General features: G+C 40.7%; 1 protein-coding gene across 1 annotated transcript; it reads right to left on the bottom strand.

Annotated features, from left to right (window-relative positions):
* Nucleotides 1–2641: 2641 nt before the first annotated feature.
* LOC122558945 (dual specificity protein phosphatase 7-like) lies at nucleotides 2642–8039 on the bottom strand. Its single transcript, XM_043707918.1, has 3 exons — nucleotides 7275–8039; nucleotides 6051–6485; nucleotides 2642–4543 (listed from the first exon to the last, which is right to left on the bottom strand). The coding sequence occupies exons 1-3, from the start codon at nucleotides 7663–7665 to the stop codon at nucleotides 4236–4238; spliced, it is 1134 nt and encodes a 377-aa protein (XP_043563853.1). The 5' UTR covers nucleotides 7666–8039; the 3' UTR covers nucleotides 2642–4235.
* Between the last annotated feature and the right edge of the window lie 11937 nt (nucleotides 8040–19976).

Here is a 19976-nt window from a genome sequence, read left to right as displayed (position 1 = left end):
AGCAGCCATCTGCAAAGATTTTATGAAATTCACAAATTTAAGGGAAGCTGTTTTACATTATTCATATGAGTAGGGAAGAGCAAGAGGAAAAGAGATAATTTCAGTGAACAAATGTTTCTACTACTACCACCATTGATCAAGATGCTGCAGTATGATCATTTAAAAGAATTCTAAATTATCTTGGCATTGCAACAAAGATCTCAATAAAAAAAAGGGGAGAGAATGGTTAATGCACAGAAGATATAGCTCACTATCAAGCTCAATGTAATCATGCTAATTGGTCAAAAAATCTCCAACAGCGCTGGTTGATTAAAATAACAGGTTTGTGAATTTATAAAAAGCTACCACATAAAAAAAGTGGAGTTCACAATTCATTCTGTATATTAAAAGGACAATGAAAAAAAAAACAGATGTGTAACACTGTCTCAGGAAATACAATTCATTGACGCGTGTTTACAATAGTAGTAACTAGAAGTTTTCACAGTACACTTATAGGACAACCCTTATCTGCACTGGTCATGACTCACTGACATTTTGAGGCTGAGAAAGGAAGGGAAACTTTAGTGGTGAGAAATATAGGAAGCATGCCAATCACATGATGCTGTACTTTGAAAACCACAAATGACACAGGAAGCAAAACAGCAATACAGCTGACCTTCAGGCACAGTCTCATTGCAGATAAAAGCCTCATATTTCAGAACCAAAAAGCATTCAGCACTCCAGGAGTTCTAGTTATCACCATTAGCTTTCTGAGTTAACATTTTAGAAAATGGCAGGTGTTCAACTTTAATGTTTGCTGTTTGGCAGCTTTAGCTTCAATAGCATACCTGTTTAATACTGTAAATTAATTTATTACTTTTTTTGGAAATGGTGGGATATATTATTGATTTAGTCATCAGAATGCTGACCATTTCCTTCTAACTATAAACTTCAATAGTTTTGCCGCTCCATGTCTCAGAGCTTCTATTCACAGCATTTTAGCTCTGGATATTAGTCAAAATAGATCATAAGACAGTGCTTAATTGTGGCTCTGAACAGAAATGTACAACTACAGGCTATTTACAAAATGGAGTTCAATTCCCTTATGTCATGGACAAGAAAAAAATTAAATCATATAGTCAATTCAGTCCACAGTGTCCCAGAAAACGTGAAGGTTAAAAATTACTTGTACAGTTGATATAGTGCATATTTAAGGCAATTATATGGCACATGAAATCAACAAACCAAACTTCATCATGATAGCACATTATATCAAAATATAGGTCATGTCTTAAGGGATGATTTGCAAAATCCTCCAACAGTCAGGCCATGAACAGCTGGATTTACTTTCCGGCGATCAGATTATCGTGGCCACGATATTTTTATATAAAAATATGAAAACAAAAATCTTTGTTAATATAGGTATTCACTTGTATTCCAATCTTAGTTCCCGATCTTCCACTAAAAGGAATGAAGAGTTTAACATTTTATTGCTAAAGAAATGTATTTAAGGAAATCCCATTCTATTGGGGTGTTTATGGCAGATCTTCTTTTTCAGTTCATTGATCATTATTACCCATACAGTTAGAACTACTGTACCCTTGGTAATGCATATGTAAAACTTAAAACGCTTATTTAATCATAATTTCAAACTGAAAGCACTTGTGTACACCAATTTAACATGCTCATGCACAACAAATGAAATGCAACTGCTTTATATTGACATTAAAACATACAATAGAATTTCTGAAGTCTAACAGCATTTTTTTAAAAAGTGTGAATTTAGGATGCATTGAATATCAAATATTTGATATTTATTTTCTGCATGCAATTCTATCTTCCCTTCTTTTCACTCAACCAAATGGAGGGTCTGACAATAAGAGACATCATGGAGGCCAAACTCCTTGATAATAATCACAGGATTGTCAAATTTAAAAAAAAGAGACATCCCAGGGAGAATGGGATAGGTCCAATTTAGGCATGTGCAGCCCTCCAAAAAAAAAACTTAACAATTACAGTACACTTTATTAAATGCCCAAGTGCCTAAAAGCAAGTATACATGGCATCAAAATTGTAAAGGAGCTTAAATGGTCAAAACCAAGCTTAGTGCCATTACAAAAAAAAGTCAGTAACAGATTCATTAAAGATAAAAGCCACATCTTACTAAGGACATCACTATTTATACCCTGAAAATGTGATAGCTACCATTTTCAATTGACTAACATCAGATGCTAATAAACAGTGCATATGCCAGAGTTTCAAAACAAAAGAAAGGAAATCCTGAAGAGAAACTTTAGTACAAGACATTAACTTAATTGACAGGAAGAGGCAGCAAAACCAAAAAAAAAACCCGACAAAAACAGGAACTACCAGAGAGAAAAAAAATTGTTAAAACAAAAGGATAGTAGTCTAGTGGTTGCAGTACCGTATTGACAACCCAGAGGTCATAAGCTGTGAAACTGAATTCAGTAAATGACTGTAAAAACAAAACTGATTTACTAATCTCTTTCAGAAACTGCTGTATGTACTTTTATTCCTAAAATATACAGTTAACTCTTCATACCCTCAAGAAAACCATGGAGAGGCAAAACATATCGCCTTACCAATGTAATTCATGTCCCAAAGAGTTTAAGAAATGAAGTGGACACAAATTTGACACAACTTTTAAAGAAAAAATAATTCAATATTTTATTTGCAGTATAAACATGTGTTGTATTGGTTCAGAATACTATACAATATAGAGTTTTTCCTTCATAAATCAGAAAGCAAAAACTACCCTCTACCAAGCTCATATTGAAATATGTATGCATCTCAACCATGTACAGCACAAAAGCTTTACAAAATCCACTCAGCTGTAACACGATAATTGATGCATTTTCATAATCCCTGAATGTCCTCAGTGAGGTAAGATGCAAAATGATCCATTTTGTAATGAACCGATTCCCCCTCCCCCAAATAATGCCTGTGTTCTTTGAACTGCTAAACCTTTTCTTTGTATCTTACACGATCACATTAACATTCCTCCACAAAAAAGGCCAAGAAAATTGGATTTCTCTTTTTTTATATATAAAAAGGAAACAGAATGCAAAAAATATTGCAGAAATTTGGACCCAAAAGCTTCGGTCATCAATACAAATTACCTCAAAGTCATTTTAATACCAAGCATCTCAGTGGATTTTCAATACATTAAACGAGAACATACAAAAAAAATGCTGAAATAGGTTACGAGGTCAGCCAAAGCTGAAGCCTTAGACAATTTTCCACCCAGGTATAACACTACAGTAACCTTGGTTCTGTTATTTGCAGCTCAATAATGTTTCTATCTCAACTCTCTGGGACCTCAAGAGTAGCAGCAACAGTAGAGGAAAAAAAAATCAGTATGTAATATGCAAGATAAGTGCTGGCATCTACAATTACTTCCCACTGACAGACTGACCTGGATCTGATTTAGCCCAGCTGTTTGGCATTAATCACAGCCTGTTGACTGCGCACAGCCAGGGCAACCTCAAGCATGCCGTAAAGGAATTGGTTTAGGGCTTCAACAAAAAGGCCCATTTTCTTCAGCTTTAAGTTTAAGGGAAACAAATTAAACTATCTTCTTGCACTGCTAACTCTCCTACAAAACTCAAGGCACGATCCAGGTCTGCTCCATTCACATTTGCTAGATGCCTACTACAACGAAGTGTCCGTTCTCTCTGTGGAGTACCAGTGAAGTGCCGTGACTTGAAGGCTTCACAACTGTGCAAACTGCATTAGGTCAACAAATAACATAGAAAACAATCATAAAAATGTGACTGAACAATAACTGCTGCTTGTACAACAGTCTGGTTACTTGAGGGAAAGAAACAGAAACCCTACATTTTGTAGAGTAAAACTAACTTAAAATGCAAATCAGAAGAGTACTGGGATGGCACCTTCATGAAGATGTCCAAGTGCCCAAGTCTTTCATCACATTTATCCAGCAAATTTGTAGTGGGTTTCATTGCCAGTTTTTGTGCTTAAATCAGCTGTCACAAATAACTGCGCTCAGAAATCTATTCCTCCCAAAACTTTAATACCTTGAGGCTGAAAACCCACTCTTTGATGAACATCAGTACATTTCGCCCGATTACTTTAAATCGGGAACACATGAGATAGCGAGCTCTCCAAACAGTGATCAGATACACCAACCTGGTCAGACCAGTTTACCCCAAAATAATTGCCTGATGGCAAGCTTTTCAAATGCTTAGGATAAAGACTTGCACGTGTTCTGTTCTTCATGTTGACTCGAGAGATTCCAGCTGGAAAACGTTGTGGTTGGTAGGAGTGGTGAAATACATCTGCTCTTTAGGTGCCCTGTTGTCACAAGGACTGGTAAGTCCTAGAGTCCTTTCAAAGTCTAAAAGCTGCCCCATGAAGTTGAAGTTCGGAGAGATGTTGGATTTTTTCCTTTTTACAAAATCATAAGCGTCATTCAGGGATAGATTCAATTTCTGCATTAGATATGCAACAGTCACAGTGACTGACCTGCTAATCCCAGCTAAGCAATGAACTAGGATTCCACACTTCTTGGATCTGGCTTCATCTATCCCAAAATAAATATAAAAAAAAATTAATTACAATGATACTGATTCTAACTAAAAATCTTGTATTCTATATAATAATTTTTTTTCACATTGTATAACCGAAGTGCATTACTTAACATCAAGAAATGTTCCAGCCACTTCCAAACAATTGAAAAATCTATTCACGATAATGTTAATTTTGCTAGTGAACATTCAGTTAGTCAACATTTTAGAAGTCCAACAAAAATTTAAAAGCTCATGTTCTGCGCTCAACTGAAACAAAAGCCAAATAAAGCAGTTTACTGTCCCCACTCCTGTACAAGTGGGAGCAACCCAACCAGGCAAGGTGTGTGTGTGTGTGTGTGTGTTTTCCAACCTTGGATTTTCCAGTTTAAACATGTCATTTTGTAATTCAATATATTAATTAATTTTGTACAAAATGTATTGTCTCAATTAAAGATATACACAATCATTAGTTTTACCAAAATTCTAAAGTATAACTGCAGATGTATGGATGAGCAAGTTGATTGTGTAGAGTAAGAGAGGGAAAGGGGAATATTTGCTGTTTCCATCTGGGCCTTTAAGTGGTTGATATTCTGGCTTTTTAGCCATGTGCAGAGAATACATTATCCAGATAAGGATAAAAATGCTACTTCAAATTATAGAATGGATCATTGCTTACAATGAATCATGTTGATTTCCAATGCCTGAGAACCAAGATAAACTTGCATATAAGGATTACAATCTAAAGCCACAAAACTGACTCAGGTAGGCTGCTTAAATCAAGGATAAAACTGAAGACAAGGACAAATGAAGGAAGGGCAGACCATAATTAAGCCATTTTAGGTTTAAGAAGAAAGCCATCTCAAGATATAAACATGGCTGTTTAAATATTTTCTGGTTTTCTTTGAACCCAATTGTAAAGTTTCCCCTTCCCAAGTAGTTTCGTCAGATTTCAACAGTGTTCAATATTTGAAAACAAGTTATTATTCCAAAAAGACAACAGTAAAAAGTGCAACTAACAATAAAACAGTAAGACTTAGTCTATGCACTATTGCTTAGAATAAAGAAGATTCACCAACATGCTCAAACAAAAAACATAAAATAGCTATTTTACAATAGTAACTCATGAGTAATTTCACATTAAGAACTAAAATAAATAAAACAAGATTGATTGCATGAAAAGTAGTAAGCAGATCAATTAGACCAAGTCTAATTTCCAGATTTATTCAGAAACTGGCATCTTCAATACTCCAGTATCTTTTTTTAAAATCTAAGGTTATGTTATTCAAATTTGTAAATTTGTATATTCTTAGGAATACACACCAAGTCAGTTGCCTCAATAATACATTACTTTTGAATTCTATTATTTCTTAACAAATGTACTGTACAGCTTGTGAGGAAATACGCACATGCAAGTACAAGTTTGAAGGATGATGGAGGAGCTCAAGAGCAGATCAATTCAGCTCCTCCTAACACACGGACTATGAAGTGGAAACCTTATATTTAAAAAAAATGAATGCTCACCTATGAAAGAAATTGCTTCTGGGAAGAATTGAGAAAGATTCTGGCTCCAGTGGTCTGAGATTGGAATCTGCTTGTACTTAAACTGCCCGTCATTTTCAAACATGTTGGGAAGATTAGGGGTTACATTCAGAATGTATTTGATGCCATACTTTCCCAGGACATCCAGGTTGGTCGAATCTTTGGCACACCCGAGGTACAAATACGGCAAAATTTGGACGGGGAAAGCTGGCTGATTATTTGGCAAGGGACTGCCTTCGGACTCGGTCGCGCTGTTGGGTTCTCGGTCGGCGTCGGACTCCCCGTCAGAGCAGTCGGAACTTATTCGAAGTCCTCCCAGACCCAGCACCGAAACGGGAGGCGAACTGCTGGGGCAGGAACAATCCAGGTTGGTCTCGCAATGTTCTAGATATTCAGTCTGAAACTTATTAAAGCCCCCTGTGGTGTGCGAGAGAGAGAGAGACCAGGAGTAGTAAATAGAAGCAAACCATTGTACTGCTGATCATTTCAAGAGCATCCTATTAAAAGTCAACTTTCTAAATGTAAAAGGTTATGATGATATAAACCTGTACTTGGGTATTATGTGACAACCCTGCTCCTGCTGATTTAAAACAAACCACCAAAAGAGTCCTTCATTCATGAAAACGCGGATTTTACTCAACCAAGACAACATGGCGGAGCCATTTTGGAATTTAAGTGGAAAGATTTTGTTTCTCTTTCCCCAAAAAAATCACACGGACTTGGTATTCGCCTCGGAACACTATGAATATACAGCACACACAGACGCGCGCGCGCGCGCACACACACACACACACACAAACTCCAACACATTAAAGGGGTAGCCCTAAAATTATTTCCCAAGTTTAAGGCACGTCTGGTAAACTGGCGCGAGTGATTTTTTTTAACCAAAAAAAAAAGTTTCACTACTCAGTGTCACTCCATCCAAAACACAATCAAGAGTGGTCGGGGGCATGCAACTGGTGACTTCTGCCCAGTCTATGTTTAAAGTTCATCAGAGTGCGTTTTGAGGCATTATTATCGTACAACATTTGAATAAAGGAACAGCTTAATAGGAAAACAAGTTATTTTTAAATTTATTTGTTCACAAGTACATAGAAGGGGGAATGAATGGTCGTGGATAGGAAAAACAACTTAAAAGTTGATCTTTCTTTTAGCAGGAGTTTCTTTTTGGTTTGGTTACAGTTGGGAGGATGTTTCTAGTCTTACCCTCTAGGTAATAAGCCTTGCAGCCATCGTCTCTTAATTTCTGTAATAACAAGCCCAGGACAGAACTCGCCCCGTTTTCGTGCCAATCGATCGTGCACTCGTCGTACAGGATGACGGTATCAGTCCTGCACCGTTTGACGAATTTCTCCTTGTCCTCGTTGTTGGGGATCAGCGACTTGATGGGCAGGTTGCCCTTCTTGAGCCTCCTGAGCATCAGCCCCGGGATGACCACATTGATGGCCGACTCGATGTGCGAGGACTCGTACAGCTCGTGAGAGCGGCAGTCGAGCAGCAGCAGACTCGCCTCCCCGGATTCCAGTTGCTCCTGGAGCCAGTCGACACTCTTGTTCATCGCCATGGCCGAGGTAGTACAGAAAAGCTGATTTTTCATGAGGAAAACCTTTATGGGAATCGCCGATGGGCCAGTGTCTTGCTCTGAACTGGAACGGTGCCCTCACAAACCCTCCCGCCCCCACCCCCTTTTAAAAAAAGGCAAAGACTAAATGCAATCGTGTGTTCCTTTAAAGAGGAGTTAATACAAATGCTGCTCCAAAAGGGCGAACATTCAGGAACAATTCCTCTTTGAAAGGGTCGGGAGAGATTATCAAGCGGTAGTCCTTGCAACTGGAAGTACTCGTCTGGTCCGGCTGCTCTTCATTGACCATCTCCTGTGCAGTTAACGCTAACGCTGAAAGAACCAGCTCAGTATCACCGATGCCCGAGTGTGTTCATTCTCCCCGCCCAACTCCCCGAATTAAGGGAGCGCTGCTTCAATGACGCTTCCTGAGTGACAGACACGCCCACCAATCGCGATCGGCGGGTGGGACCATGCCCAACCCCCCGCCCCTTCACGAACGCGGCCCACCCCTTCCACCAATCACCAGCCGCCGTGATCCCGGCGCCGCTCAATCGGTAGCGAGCAAGGTGGGATGCGGTGGCCCCGCCCTCGAATTCCCAAGCGAATGTATCCAAAAGGGAAAGGACCAATTGGAGAGCCGCAGAGTCACGTCTCCATGGCAACCGTCCGACTGTATCTCTTTGTTTGGGCGGAGAAAGCGCGGGGTTGGTGCGAGTCAATGAGCAACTTGCCTGTGCGATCTTATTAATGAAAGTACAAGAAGGGGACATCAATCAGGTCGTGTGTACACACTAACCAATCTTACTAACAAGCCATTAATTATTGCTCATCGCACAGTCACTTAAAGTTCCCAATGGGTTCCTCTGACATCTCATCGTTGTGAAGGGTAAAAGAGTGAATCAGTAGGCGGGTGTCATGGTAGTGAGGCGCAGATAAAATGTTTGCAGCCCAAAGGGCATATGCGCAAAGTAAATATATTTAATGCAGTGCCTGAATATGATACTGCTCAAGGAACGGGTGTCAACACTCAACTTGTTTTTGGCCCGCCTCCAGGGAAGTTTCAAAACGATTTCCTGCAACGGATGGTTATAATGCGATTTCCTGTAAAACAATCTGAAACACCATCCATAACAGGATTAGCAACTTCTTGCTTTGTATTCGAGTTGCTGAAGTGCGACATTCTTGTTTCGTTCTTCTAAAAGGGGGAACCTATTTATAATTTCTCTGTAGTGCCAGCTGTTGGAAAACTTTTTTTCATTACAAAAATTTACTTTATTCATAAAAATATCTTTACATGCATGGTCACTGAAGCACTTCAGTTCTGTAGAGGAGCAGATGAAGAAACAAACAAAAATTGGAGTTTGACCCTATCCAGCCAACAGACCAAGGCATTTCTTACTGGTACAAGACAATATTTACGTATATTTGAGGCATCGGGAGGGTCCAATGCCTGAACAGATTGCCATTTAACTTTGGCAGAAAGACCTTATATGATGGTCTTTCCCCGCTGCACTTTGGCAGCAGCTGCTCCAAGCTTTACTGCGTCCCTCAGCACAAAGTCCTGGACCTTGGAATGTGCCAGTCTGCAACACCCTGTCAAGGAGAAAGTGAGGACTGCAGATGCTGGGGATCAGAGTAAAAGGTGTCGCGCTGGAAGAGCACAACAGGTCTGGCAGCATCCTTGGAGCAGGAGAGTTGGGGTTTCTGGTGTAAGCCCCTCATCATCCCATACATGATGAAGGGCTCATGCCTGAAACATCGATTCTGCTGCTACTAGGATGCTGCCTGACCTGCTGTGCTTTTCCAGCGCCACACTTATTAACACCCTGTCAAGGTCAACTCCTTGCTCTGGAAGACTAACAAGACAGGTGAAAGAGCATCTTTTAGCGAGTCGATAGTCATAGAGTCATAAGAGATGTACAGCATGGAAACAGACCCTTCGGTCCAACCTGTCCATGCCGACCAGATATCTCAACCCAAGCTAGTCCCACCTGCCAGCACCCAGCCCATATCCCTCCAAATCCTTCCTATTCATATACCCATCAAAATGCCTCTTAAATGTTGCAAATATACCAGCCTCCACCACATCCTCTGGCAGCTCATTCCATACACGTACCACGCTCTGCGTGAAAACATTGCCCCTTAGGTCTCTTTTATATCTTTCCCCTCTCTAACCTCAACCTATGCCCTCTAGTTCTGGTCTCCCCGATCCCAGGGAAAAGACTTTGTCTATTTATCCTATTCATGCCCCTCATAATTTTGTAAACCTCTATAAGGTCACCCCTCAGCCTCCGACGATCCAGGGAAAACAGCCCCAGCCTGTTCAGCCTCTCCCTATAGCTCAAATCCTCCAACCTGGGCAACATCCTTGTAAATCTTTTCTGAACCCTTTCAAGTTTCACAACATCTTTCCAATAAAAAGGAGACCAGAATTGCACACAATATTCCAACAGTGGCCTAACCCAATGTCCTGTACAACCGCAACATGACCTCCCAACTCCTGTACTGAATACTCTGAACAATAAAAGAAAGCATACCAAACGCCTTCTTCACTATCCTATCTACCTACGACTCCACTTTCAAGGAGCTATGATCCTGCACTCCAAGGTCTCTTGGTTCAGCAACACTCCCTAGGATCTTACCATTAAGTGTATAGGTCCTGCTAAGATTTGCTTTCCCAAAATGCAGCACCTCGCATTTATCTGAATTAAACTCCATCTGCCACTTCTCAGCCCATTGGCCCATCTGGTCCAGATCCTGTTGTAATCTGAGGTAACCCTCTTCGCTTTCCACTACACCTCCAATTTTGGTGTCATCTGCAAACTTACTAACTGTACCTCTTATGCTCGCATCCAAATCATTTATGTAAACGACAAAAAGTAGAGGTCCCAGCACTGACCCTTGTGGCACTCCATGATCACAGGCCTCCAGTCTGAAAAACAATCCTCCACAACCACCCTCTGTCTTCTCCCTTTGAGCCAGTTCTGTATCCAAATGGCTAGTTCTCCCTGTATTCCATGACTGCCTTGGTGCACATCCCAGGAAACACACCATACAGCAGAGTCATCGAGCTGCTTGGGATGAACCCCAATGAAAACTGTTGCATCTCTCTTCAGAGCTCCCGTACAAAGGCATATTCCAGAAGGAGACTTTGCCCCACACATAGGTGTGCAATATCCTATTACAGGCCTTCCTCTGGTCCAGGCTGATGAGGCAGACATCCACCCCTCATATCCTATCAAGTTGACAGATTAAGGATGGGCTGTTGATGTCATATACATGGACTTTACTAAAGAGTTTGATAAGGTTTCCCATGGTAGACTCATGGAGAAAGTGAAGTCATATGGTGTGCAGGGTGTTCTAGCTAGGTGGATAAAGAACTGGTTGTGCAACAGGAGACAGAGGGTAGTAGTTGAAGGAAGTTTCTCAAAATGGAGAAAGGTGACCAGTAGTGTTCCACAGGGGTCAGTGTTGGGGCCAATGTTGTTTGTAATATACATAAATGATCTGGAAGAAGGCACTATTGGTATGATCAGCAAGTTTGAAGATGACACAAAGAATGGTGGAGTAGCAGAAAGCATAAGGGACTGTCACAGAATACAGGAAGATATAGATAGACTGGAGAGTTGGGCAGAAAAGTGGCAGATGGATTTCAATCCAGACAAATGTGAGGTGGTGCATTTAGGCAAGTCTAATTCTAGAGCGAATTATACAATGAACAGAAGAGCCTTGGGAAAAGTTGATGGGCAGAGAGATCTGGGAGTGCAGGTCTATTGTACCCTGAAGGTTGCTGCACAGGTGGATAGAGTGGTCAAGAAGGCATATAGTATTGGATGGGGTATTGAGTATAAGAGCTGGCAAGTCATGTTAACATTGTACAAGACATTGGCTCGGCCTCATTTAGAATACTGTGTATAGTTCTGGTCGCCACATTACCAAAAGGATGTGGATGCTTTGGAAGGGGTGCAGAGAAGGTTTGTGAGGATGTTGCCTGGTATGGAAGATGCTAGCTATGAAGAAAGGTTGAGTAGGTTAGGTTTATTTTCATGAGAAAAAAAGGAGATTGAGGTTTATAAAATCATGAAGGGTATAGACAGGGTGGATAGAGACAAGCTTTTTCCCAGGGTGAAGGATTCAATGACAAGAGGTCATGCTTTCAAGGTGAGAGGTGGAAAGTTTAAGGGGGATACACGCAGCAAGTACTTCACACAGAGGTGGGCGTTTGGAACGCGTTGCCAGCAGAGGTGGTAGAGGCAGGCATAGTAGATTCATTTAAGATGCGTTTGGATAAATGCATGAGCAGGTGGAGAGTAGAGGGATACAGATACTTAGGAATTGACCGACAGGTTTAGACAGTACATTTGGATCGACTCAGGCTTGGAGGACCGAAGGGCCTGTTCCTGGGCTGTAAATTTTCTTTGTTCTATCCCTGAGGAGCACGAGGCTGTCAGAGATCATTCTCTCTGGTATAGCACAGGTTTGGTCTGGGTGAATCACCAATCCCAGGGCAGACCTGACCTGTTTGGCAATGACCTTAGACAGGATTTGCATTTAGCAATGAAATTGGTTACCATTTTTAATTTCCTCCCTCTCCTCCTTCCACAGATGAAGGTGATGATACCTTTCCACATGGATTCGCACATACTACCTGCCAGAAGCATACTGTCATACACATCCAGCAGGACTTGGCCTATCAAGTCCCACAGAGCTGAATGCAACTCGGCCAGTAAGCGGTCACTTCCAGGAGTTTTCTCCTTTTCTAAGGACTCCTGGGCTTTGGTCAGCTCATCCAGAGATAATAGCTGTATGTTATCATTTAAGACATCTGTGATTTTCAAAGCGCTGCTCTGTCAGGTAGCTAGTGGAGTAGGACTATGCCTGAGGCATCCAATAGAGGACAGCAGAGAGACTTCACTGAGGAGCTGGTTATGGGAGAAGTTAGCTCACTCACCACGACCAATCAGCAGAGTGAGAAAGAACCCCCCCAACCTGGTGATAAGCTGGAGGAAGAGCATTCAATAGAGGATGGCATAGAAACTTTGCTGAGGACCATTCTTGGGAGAGTTTAGAGCCTGGATCAGTACATGGGGCTATGATGTTGTGGCTATTACAGAGACTTGATTGAAAGAGGGACAGGACTGGCTGTTCACAGGATTTCGTTGTTTTAGATGAGATACAGAGGAAGGTAAAAGAGGTGGAGGAGCTGCATTGCGAATCAGGAAGAATGTTACATCTGTACTCAGAAACGACATACTGAAGGGCTCATCCATTGAGGCAATATGAGTGGAGTTCAAAAATAAATTGGGTGCAGTCACTCTAATAGGATTATACTATAGGTTCCCCAACAGCCACCAAGACATTGAGGTACAAATATGGAGGCAGATTAGGTAAAGATGCAATAAAAAGAGTTGTTGTAGTGGGTGACTTTAACTTCCCCGATACTGACTGGGACTCCCTGACAGCAAGAGCCTTAGATGGAGCAGAATTTATTAAGTGCATCCAAGATAGTTTCTTGAAATAGTATGTGGATAGTCCAACTAGTGAAGGGGTCATACTGGATCTTGTATTGGCTAATGAGCCTGGTCAGGTGACTGACCTTTCAGTGTTCACAACTCCTTCAGTTTTAAAATAGCTATGAATAAGGATAAGTTAGGAACTTGTGGTAAGGGACTAAATTGGGGGAGGGCAAATTATGTCAGTATTTTGCAGGAACTAGGGACTGTTAATTGGGAGGAGCTGTTATCAGGTAAGTCCACCTTTGACATATGGGAATTGTTTAAAGATCTGTTGATGAGAATTCAGGACCTGCATGTTCCAGTAAGGAGAAAGGACAAGGATGGCAAGGTAAGGGACCCTTGGATAACGAAGGAGGTTTGGAATTTAGTCAAAACGAAAAAAGAAACATATGTAAGGTTTAGGAAGCTAAATTCAGACAGGGCCCCTTAGAAATATAAAGAAAGTAGGAAAGAACAGGGAATTAGGAGAGCAAGGAGGGGCCATGAAATGACCTTGGCAAGTAGAATTAAAGAGCATTCTATACATACATTAAAAACTGGAGAAGAATATGGATGATTGTGAGATTTGTGTGGAGCTAATATGCCATGGCATTTTGAGACCAAGAAAGAAATGGTGTTAGGTCTCTTAAAGAGTATTAAGGTGGATAAGTCTTCAGGGCCCGATGGTATCTAGCCCAAGTTATTGAGAGAGGCAAGAGAGGAGATTGCTGGGGCCTTGACCAAGATCCTTTTACCCTCATTAGCCACTGGAGAGGTTCTGGAGGACTGGCGAGTAGCTAAGTTATTCCTCTGTTTAAAATAGGGACAATTCAGGAATATAGACTGGTGAGCCTATAGATGGTTGGGAACCTAGTGGAGAGAATTCTTCGATAGGATTTATGTGCATTTGGAAAAACATGACCTAATTAGGGACAATCAGCATGGCTTTGTGCAGGTCATGTTTTACTAATTATTTTGAATTTTTCGAGGTGATGGTGATCAATAAGGGCAGAACAGTGGATGTTGTCAACATGGATTTTAGTAAAGCTTTCGACAAGGTCCCTCATGGTAGGCTCATCCAAAAGATTAAGATGCATTGGAACCATGATAACTTGACCATGTGGATTTGGAACTGGCTTGCCCATAGAAGGCAGAGGGTAATGGTGGAAGGGTATTTTTCAGGCTGGAAGTCTGTGATTAATGGTGTCCTGTATGGATCCGTACTGGGACCTCTGTTGTTTGTGATATATACAAATGACTTGGAAGAAAATGTAGTTGGTTGGGTTAGTAAGTTTGCAGATGATATAAATAGGGAGTTATGGATGGTGTAGAAGGTTGTCAAAGGACACAGCAGGATATAAATCAGTTGCAGATATGGACGGAGAAATGGGAGATGGAGTTTAATCCATCTAAGTTAGAGGTGCTGCGGTTTGGGAGATCAAATGTTAAGGAAAAGTATACAGGACCCTGAACAGCAATGATGTACAGCGGAATCTTGGGGTTCAAGTCCACAGCTCCCTGAAAGTGCCCATGCAAGTAGATAGAATGGTAACGAAGGCATGCTTGCCTTTATTGGTTAAGGAACTGAGTACCAGAGTCAGGATTTCATGTTGCAACTTTATCAGACTTTGGTTAGTCCACATTTAGAATATAGTGTTCAATTCTGGTTGCCACATTACAGGAAGGAATTAGAAGCTTTGAAGAGGGTGCAGAAGAGGTTTACCAGGCTGCTGCCTGGATTGGAGGGTTTGAGCTATAAGGAGAGACTAGAAAAACTCGGGTTGTTTTCTCTAGAGCAGTGAATGCTGAAGGCAGACTTGATAGAAGTCTACAAGATTATGAGATGCATAGATAGGGTTGACAGTCAGAATCTTTCTCCCAGAGTTGAAATATCTAAGACTAGGGGCCATGCATTTAAGATGAGAGGGAGAATGTTCAAAGGAGATGTGAGGACAAGTTTTTTACATAGAGAGTAATAGAAGTCTGGAAGGCACTTTCAGGGTGGTGGTAGAGGCAGATACGATAGGGGTGTTTAAAAGACTTTTAGGTAAGCACATGAATATGAAAGAAATACAGGGATATGGACCAAGGGCAGGCAGAAAGGATTAATTTAATTTGGAATTATGTTCAGCCCAACATCGTTGGCTGAAGGGCCTGTTATTGCGCTGGACTGTTCTATGTTCTTGGTACTCAATAAAATACACGTTAAACTGAGCTACACGCTCAAGTAAAGTTTCTCTTACTGTAATTTCTGATTTGTGTTGGGAAAGAGGTCAAGAATCAATAATTCAATAATTCTTTGAAATACTATGTCCAATCATTTTCCGTTACTAAAATATAAACCTGAGCAACTCAGAGCTTGTACAGCTGAGAATTCGGCAATGTCATCTGGTTTGTATATGATTGGCCTCAATACTCAAATGTTTGGAACGGTTGAGGGAATGTACTCCAGAGCTACATTGTCCATTGAAAAATATTGTTTCTTTCACAATATTTTAAGATCATTTCTGTGTTTTTGAAAACATTCTAAACACTGTGATGTTTGTAAAACAGGTATACAGCAATAATATATCCAAATTGTAATTGTTAATTCATGGTGCATTACAGTTTAACATCCAATAATTAATTACCCCAAAAGTGTAAACCAATGGATCATTGGGTAGCGGAGCTGAATATTCAATAATCACATAATTTGTGCAGAATTGAGTCTCTTTTTTTTAAAAAGAGGCAAGTATTTCTGTTTCAACAAATGTGCAATAATCAACAAAATAATGAGGATGTGGTTTAATTTTGGAAGCCTTCTACTTACATGCTATATTTAATACCACTGTTGTAGCAAAAAACTAAATTTAATGCAAAATAGTATTGAGGTTTTGTAATTATGTCCATACTCTGTAATATGGCAATTCAATTCTCCCAAGCACTAAATGAAACCTACATTATAAAAGCTTATCAATAGCAACCTTTAAAGACATTTCTTCATGTAATGAATAGAGTAAGTTTCTGTTTAAAAATGACCTGTGCCTTCAAATTGTAATGCCTATAGTCCAAGGCAATGCAGTACTCCAGAACATACACTTACAGCAATCTTCTTAATGAAGTCAAATTAGATTCCACTATCTTCAAAGAAGAATCAGTGAATTTCATATTCAAACCAGACCCTACTTCACAAGAAAATAAGTTTTGGATTTACGCACATGTCACTCCAATGTGCAAAAATGCCATCAGGTTCATGTAATTCTTCAAATCTCCAAAAGGATTACTTTCCTTAAAAAAGGAAATTTACAGCACAATAATCCCTACAGCATGGAGGCAAGCCACTGACCCTCCAAAGAACAAGCCTCCCAAATCCATTCCCCTATCTTATCCATGTAACCCTGCATTTCCCATGGCTAACCCATCTAGCCTACACATCTTTGGGTTGTGGGAGGAAACCCACACAGACACAGGGAGAATGTGCAAACTCCACACAGACAGTCATCAGAGGCTGGAATTGAACCTGGATTGCTTGTGCTGTGAGGCAGTGATGTTAATCACTGAGCCACTGTGCCGCCCTTTGTTATCTTTGTTATGGACATGGACATGGGCTGTGGAATCAATTTGTCATCCAGCTATTTCAGCACAAAAAAAAATTATAATTGTCCTCTTCGTATGATCTACTCCAGGACTTGAGCATATGATTTAAGACTGAAACTTTAGCATCGTAATGAGAAACTCAGAGCTGGGAGGAACTAGGAAATTAAACTAGTGAGTCGTGAGGAAGGGAAAGGGAAAACGAAAGGATGTATGATGGTAAATAAAAAGGTGAGCAGCAAGTTAGCATGTGTGCAGGTTTTAAGTTCAAGACAGACTATGAAGGGAGTAAAAAGGAAGAATAACTCAGGAGATATTATTAGAGATGTTGGAAATCATGAGGGTAAGAAAGCTAGCATAAAGGCACTTTACCTGAATGCTCGTAGCATTCGTAACAAGGTCGATGAGTTAATGGCACAAATCATCGTGAATGAATATGATTTAGTAGCCATTACAGAGACATAGTTACAGGATGGTCACGACTGGGAGTCAAATATCCAGGGGTATCAGACTATTCGGAAAGACAGGTAGGAGGGTAAGAAAGGTGGTGTAGCTCTGATAATCAAGGACAATATCAGGGCGGTGCTGAGAGATGATCTAGGTTCCATGGAGAATAAGGTTGAATCCATTTGTGTGGAAATTAGAAATTCTAAGAAGAAAATGTTACTGATAGGCATAGTTTATAGGCTACCAAATAATAACCGCATTAAGGTGGGCAATAAACAAAGAAATAACTAATGCCTGTGAAAATGGTACGGCAATTATCATAGGGGATTTTAATCTATATGTAGATTGGTCGAACCAGCTCGGTCGGGGTACCCTTGAGGAGGAGTTTGCTGAGTGTATCCGCGAAAGTTTTCTTGAACAGTATGTAATGGAAGCGACAAGGGAGCAAACTATCCAAGATCTGGTCCTGTGTAATGAGACAGGAATAATATGACCTCATAGTCAGGGATCCTCTTGGATGGAGTGATCACAGTATGGTGTGAATTTAAAATACAGACGCAGAGTGTGAAGATAAAATCCGATACCGGAGTCCTGTGTCTAAACAAGGGAGACAATGATAGAATGAAGGAGGACTTGGCTAATGTAGACTGGAAACAAAGATTTTATGGTTGACAGTTGATGAGCAGTGGAGGACATTCAAAGCAATTTTTCAAAGTGCTCAGCAAAAGTATATTCTAGTGAAAAGGAAGGACTGTAAAAAAAGGGGTAATCTGCTATGGGTGTCTTAGGAAATAAGGGAGGATATCAAATTGAAAGAGAAGGCATGCAAAGTGGCCAAAAACAGCATGAAACTAGAAGATTGGGAAAACTTTAAAGATCAACAGAAAGCCATAAAAAGAGCGAGAAAGAAAAATAAGATAGAACATGAGAAAAAAAACTAGCACAGAATACAAAGACAGATAGCAAAAGTTTCTATAAATATATAAAACGAAAAAGAGTGGCTAAAGATAACATTGGCCCTTTAGAGGATGAGAAGGGCATTTAGTTGTGGGATATGATGAAATGGCTGAGGGCACTGAACAGGTATTTTGTATCAATCTTCACAGTGGAGGACACAAATAACATGCCAGTAATTGACAAAGAGACAAAGGTAGGTGAGGACCTGGGAACAATTATTATTACAGAAGAGGTAGTGGTGGGCAAGATAATAGAGCTAAGGACAGCTAAGTCTCCTGGCCCTGATGGAATGCATCCCAGGGTACTAAAAGAGATGGCAGGAGAAATAGCAAGTGCACCAGCGTTCATTTTCCAAACTTCGCTGGACTCTGGGGCAGTCCCACCAGATTGGAAAACAGCAAATGTTGACGCCACTGTTTCAAAACGGAGGTAGACAAAGGATGGGAAATTATAGATTTAGCTTTATCTCTGTAGTGGGGAAGATGCTTGAATGTATTATCAAGGAATAAATGGCAGGGCATCTTGATAGAAATTGTCCCATTGTACAGACGCAGCATGGTTTCATGAAGGGCAGGTAATGCTTAATAAATCTTTTGGAATTCTATGAAGACATTACGAGCAAAGCAGACAATGGGGACCCAGTGGATGTGGTGTACCTAGATTTCCAAAAGGCCTTCGACAAGTTGCTGCACAAGAGACTTTTGCATAAGATAAGGATGCATGGTGTTATGGGTAAAGTATTAGCATGGACAGAGGATTGGTTGACTAACAGGAAGCAAAGAGTGGGGATAAATGACTGCTATTCCGGCTGGCAATCGGTGACTAGTGATTTGCCTCAGGAATCAGTGTTGCCACTGCAATTATTTACAATTTCTACAGATGATTTGGAGTTGGGAACCATGTGTAGAGTGTTGAAGTTTGCACATGACATTAAGATGAGTGGCAGAGCAAAGTGTGCAGAGGACTGTGAAACTTTGCAGAGGAACATGGATGCTTTGAGTGAGTGGGCAAAGGTCTGGCAGATGGAATACAAGGAAAACAATGTTAATAAATGTGAAGTCATCCATTTTGGTAGGAGTAACAGTAAAAAGGATTATTGCTTGAATGGTAAAAAGTTGCAGTGTGCTGATATGCAGAGGGACCAAGTGTCCTTGTGCATGAATCACATAAGGTTGGTCTACAGATACAAGAAGTAATTAGGAAAGCAAATGCAATTTTGTCCTTCATTGCTAAACGGATTGACTTTAAAAGCAGAGACTAGATTAGAGTGGTGCTAGAAAAGCAGAGCAGGTCAGGCAGCATCCGAGAAGCAGGAAAATTGATGTTTCGGGCAAAAGCCCTTCATCAGGAATGAAGGCAGGGAGCCTCCTGGGTGGAGAGATAAATGGGAGGGGGGTGGGACTGGGGAGAAGGCAGCAAAGCAGAGAGCTTATGTTATAACTGTACAAGGTGCTGGTGAGGCTACACCTGGAGTAGTGTGTGCAGTTTGGTCTCCTTACTTGAAAAAGAATGTACTGCACTGGAGGGGGTGCAGAGGAGGTTCATTGGATTAATTCTAGAGTTGAGGGGGTTGGCTTATGAGGAGAGACTGAGTAGACTGGGTTTATATTCATTGGAATTCAGAAGAATGAGGGGGGATCTTATAAAAACATATATAATTATAAAAGGAATAGATAAGATAGAAGTAGAGAGGATGTTTCCACTGGCAGGTGAAGCCAGGACAAGAGGGCATAGCCTCAAGATTAGAGGGAGCAGATTTAGGACCGAATTAAGAAGGAACTTCTTCACCCAAATGGTTGTTAATTTACGGAATTCTTTCTGATTCCTTCCTCATTCCTGAAGAAGGGCTTATGCCTGAAACGTCGATTCTCC

This window comes from Chiloscyllium plagiosum, chromosome 18, assembly GCF_004010195.1.
Source record: "Chiloscyllium plagiosum isolate BGI_BamShark_2017 chromosome 18, ASM401019v2, whole genome shotgun sequence".
Lineage (NCBI taxonomy): Eukaryota > Metazoa > Chordata > Chondrichthyes > Orectolobiformes > Hemiscylliidae > Chiloscyllium > Chiloscyllium plagiosum.
The sequence above is the reverse complement of the archived record's forward strand: the minus strand, read 5'-3'. Positions and strand labels throughout refer to the sequence as shown.

What these genes read in the sequence shown, in the direction of transcription:
- LOC122558945 (XM_043707918.1), bottom strand. Translation starts at nt 7,665, where the DNA reads ATGAAAAATCAGCTTTTCTGTACTACCTCGGCCATGGCGATGAACAAG. An exon ending in CAAGGCTTATTACCTAGAGG is followed by an intron (nt 6,486 to 7,274) that starts GTAAGACTAGAA and finishes CGCACACCACAG; the next exon opens with GGGGCTTTAATAAGTTTCAG. An exon ending in AGAAGCAATTTCTTTCATAG is followed by an intron (nt 4,544 to 6,050) that starts GTGAGCATTCAT and finishes ATTTTGGGATAG; the next exon opens with ATGAAGCCAGATCCAAGAAG.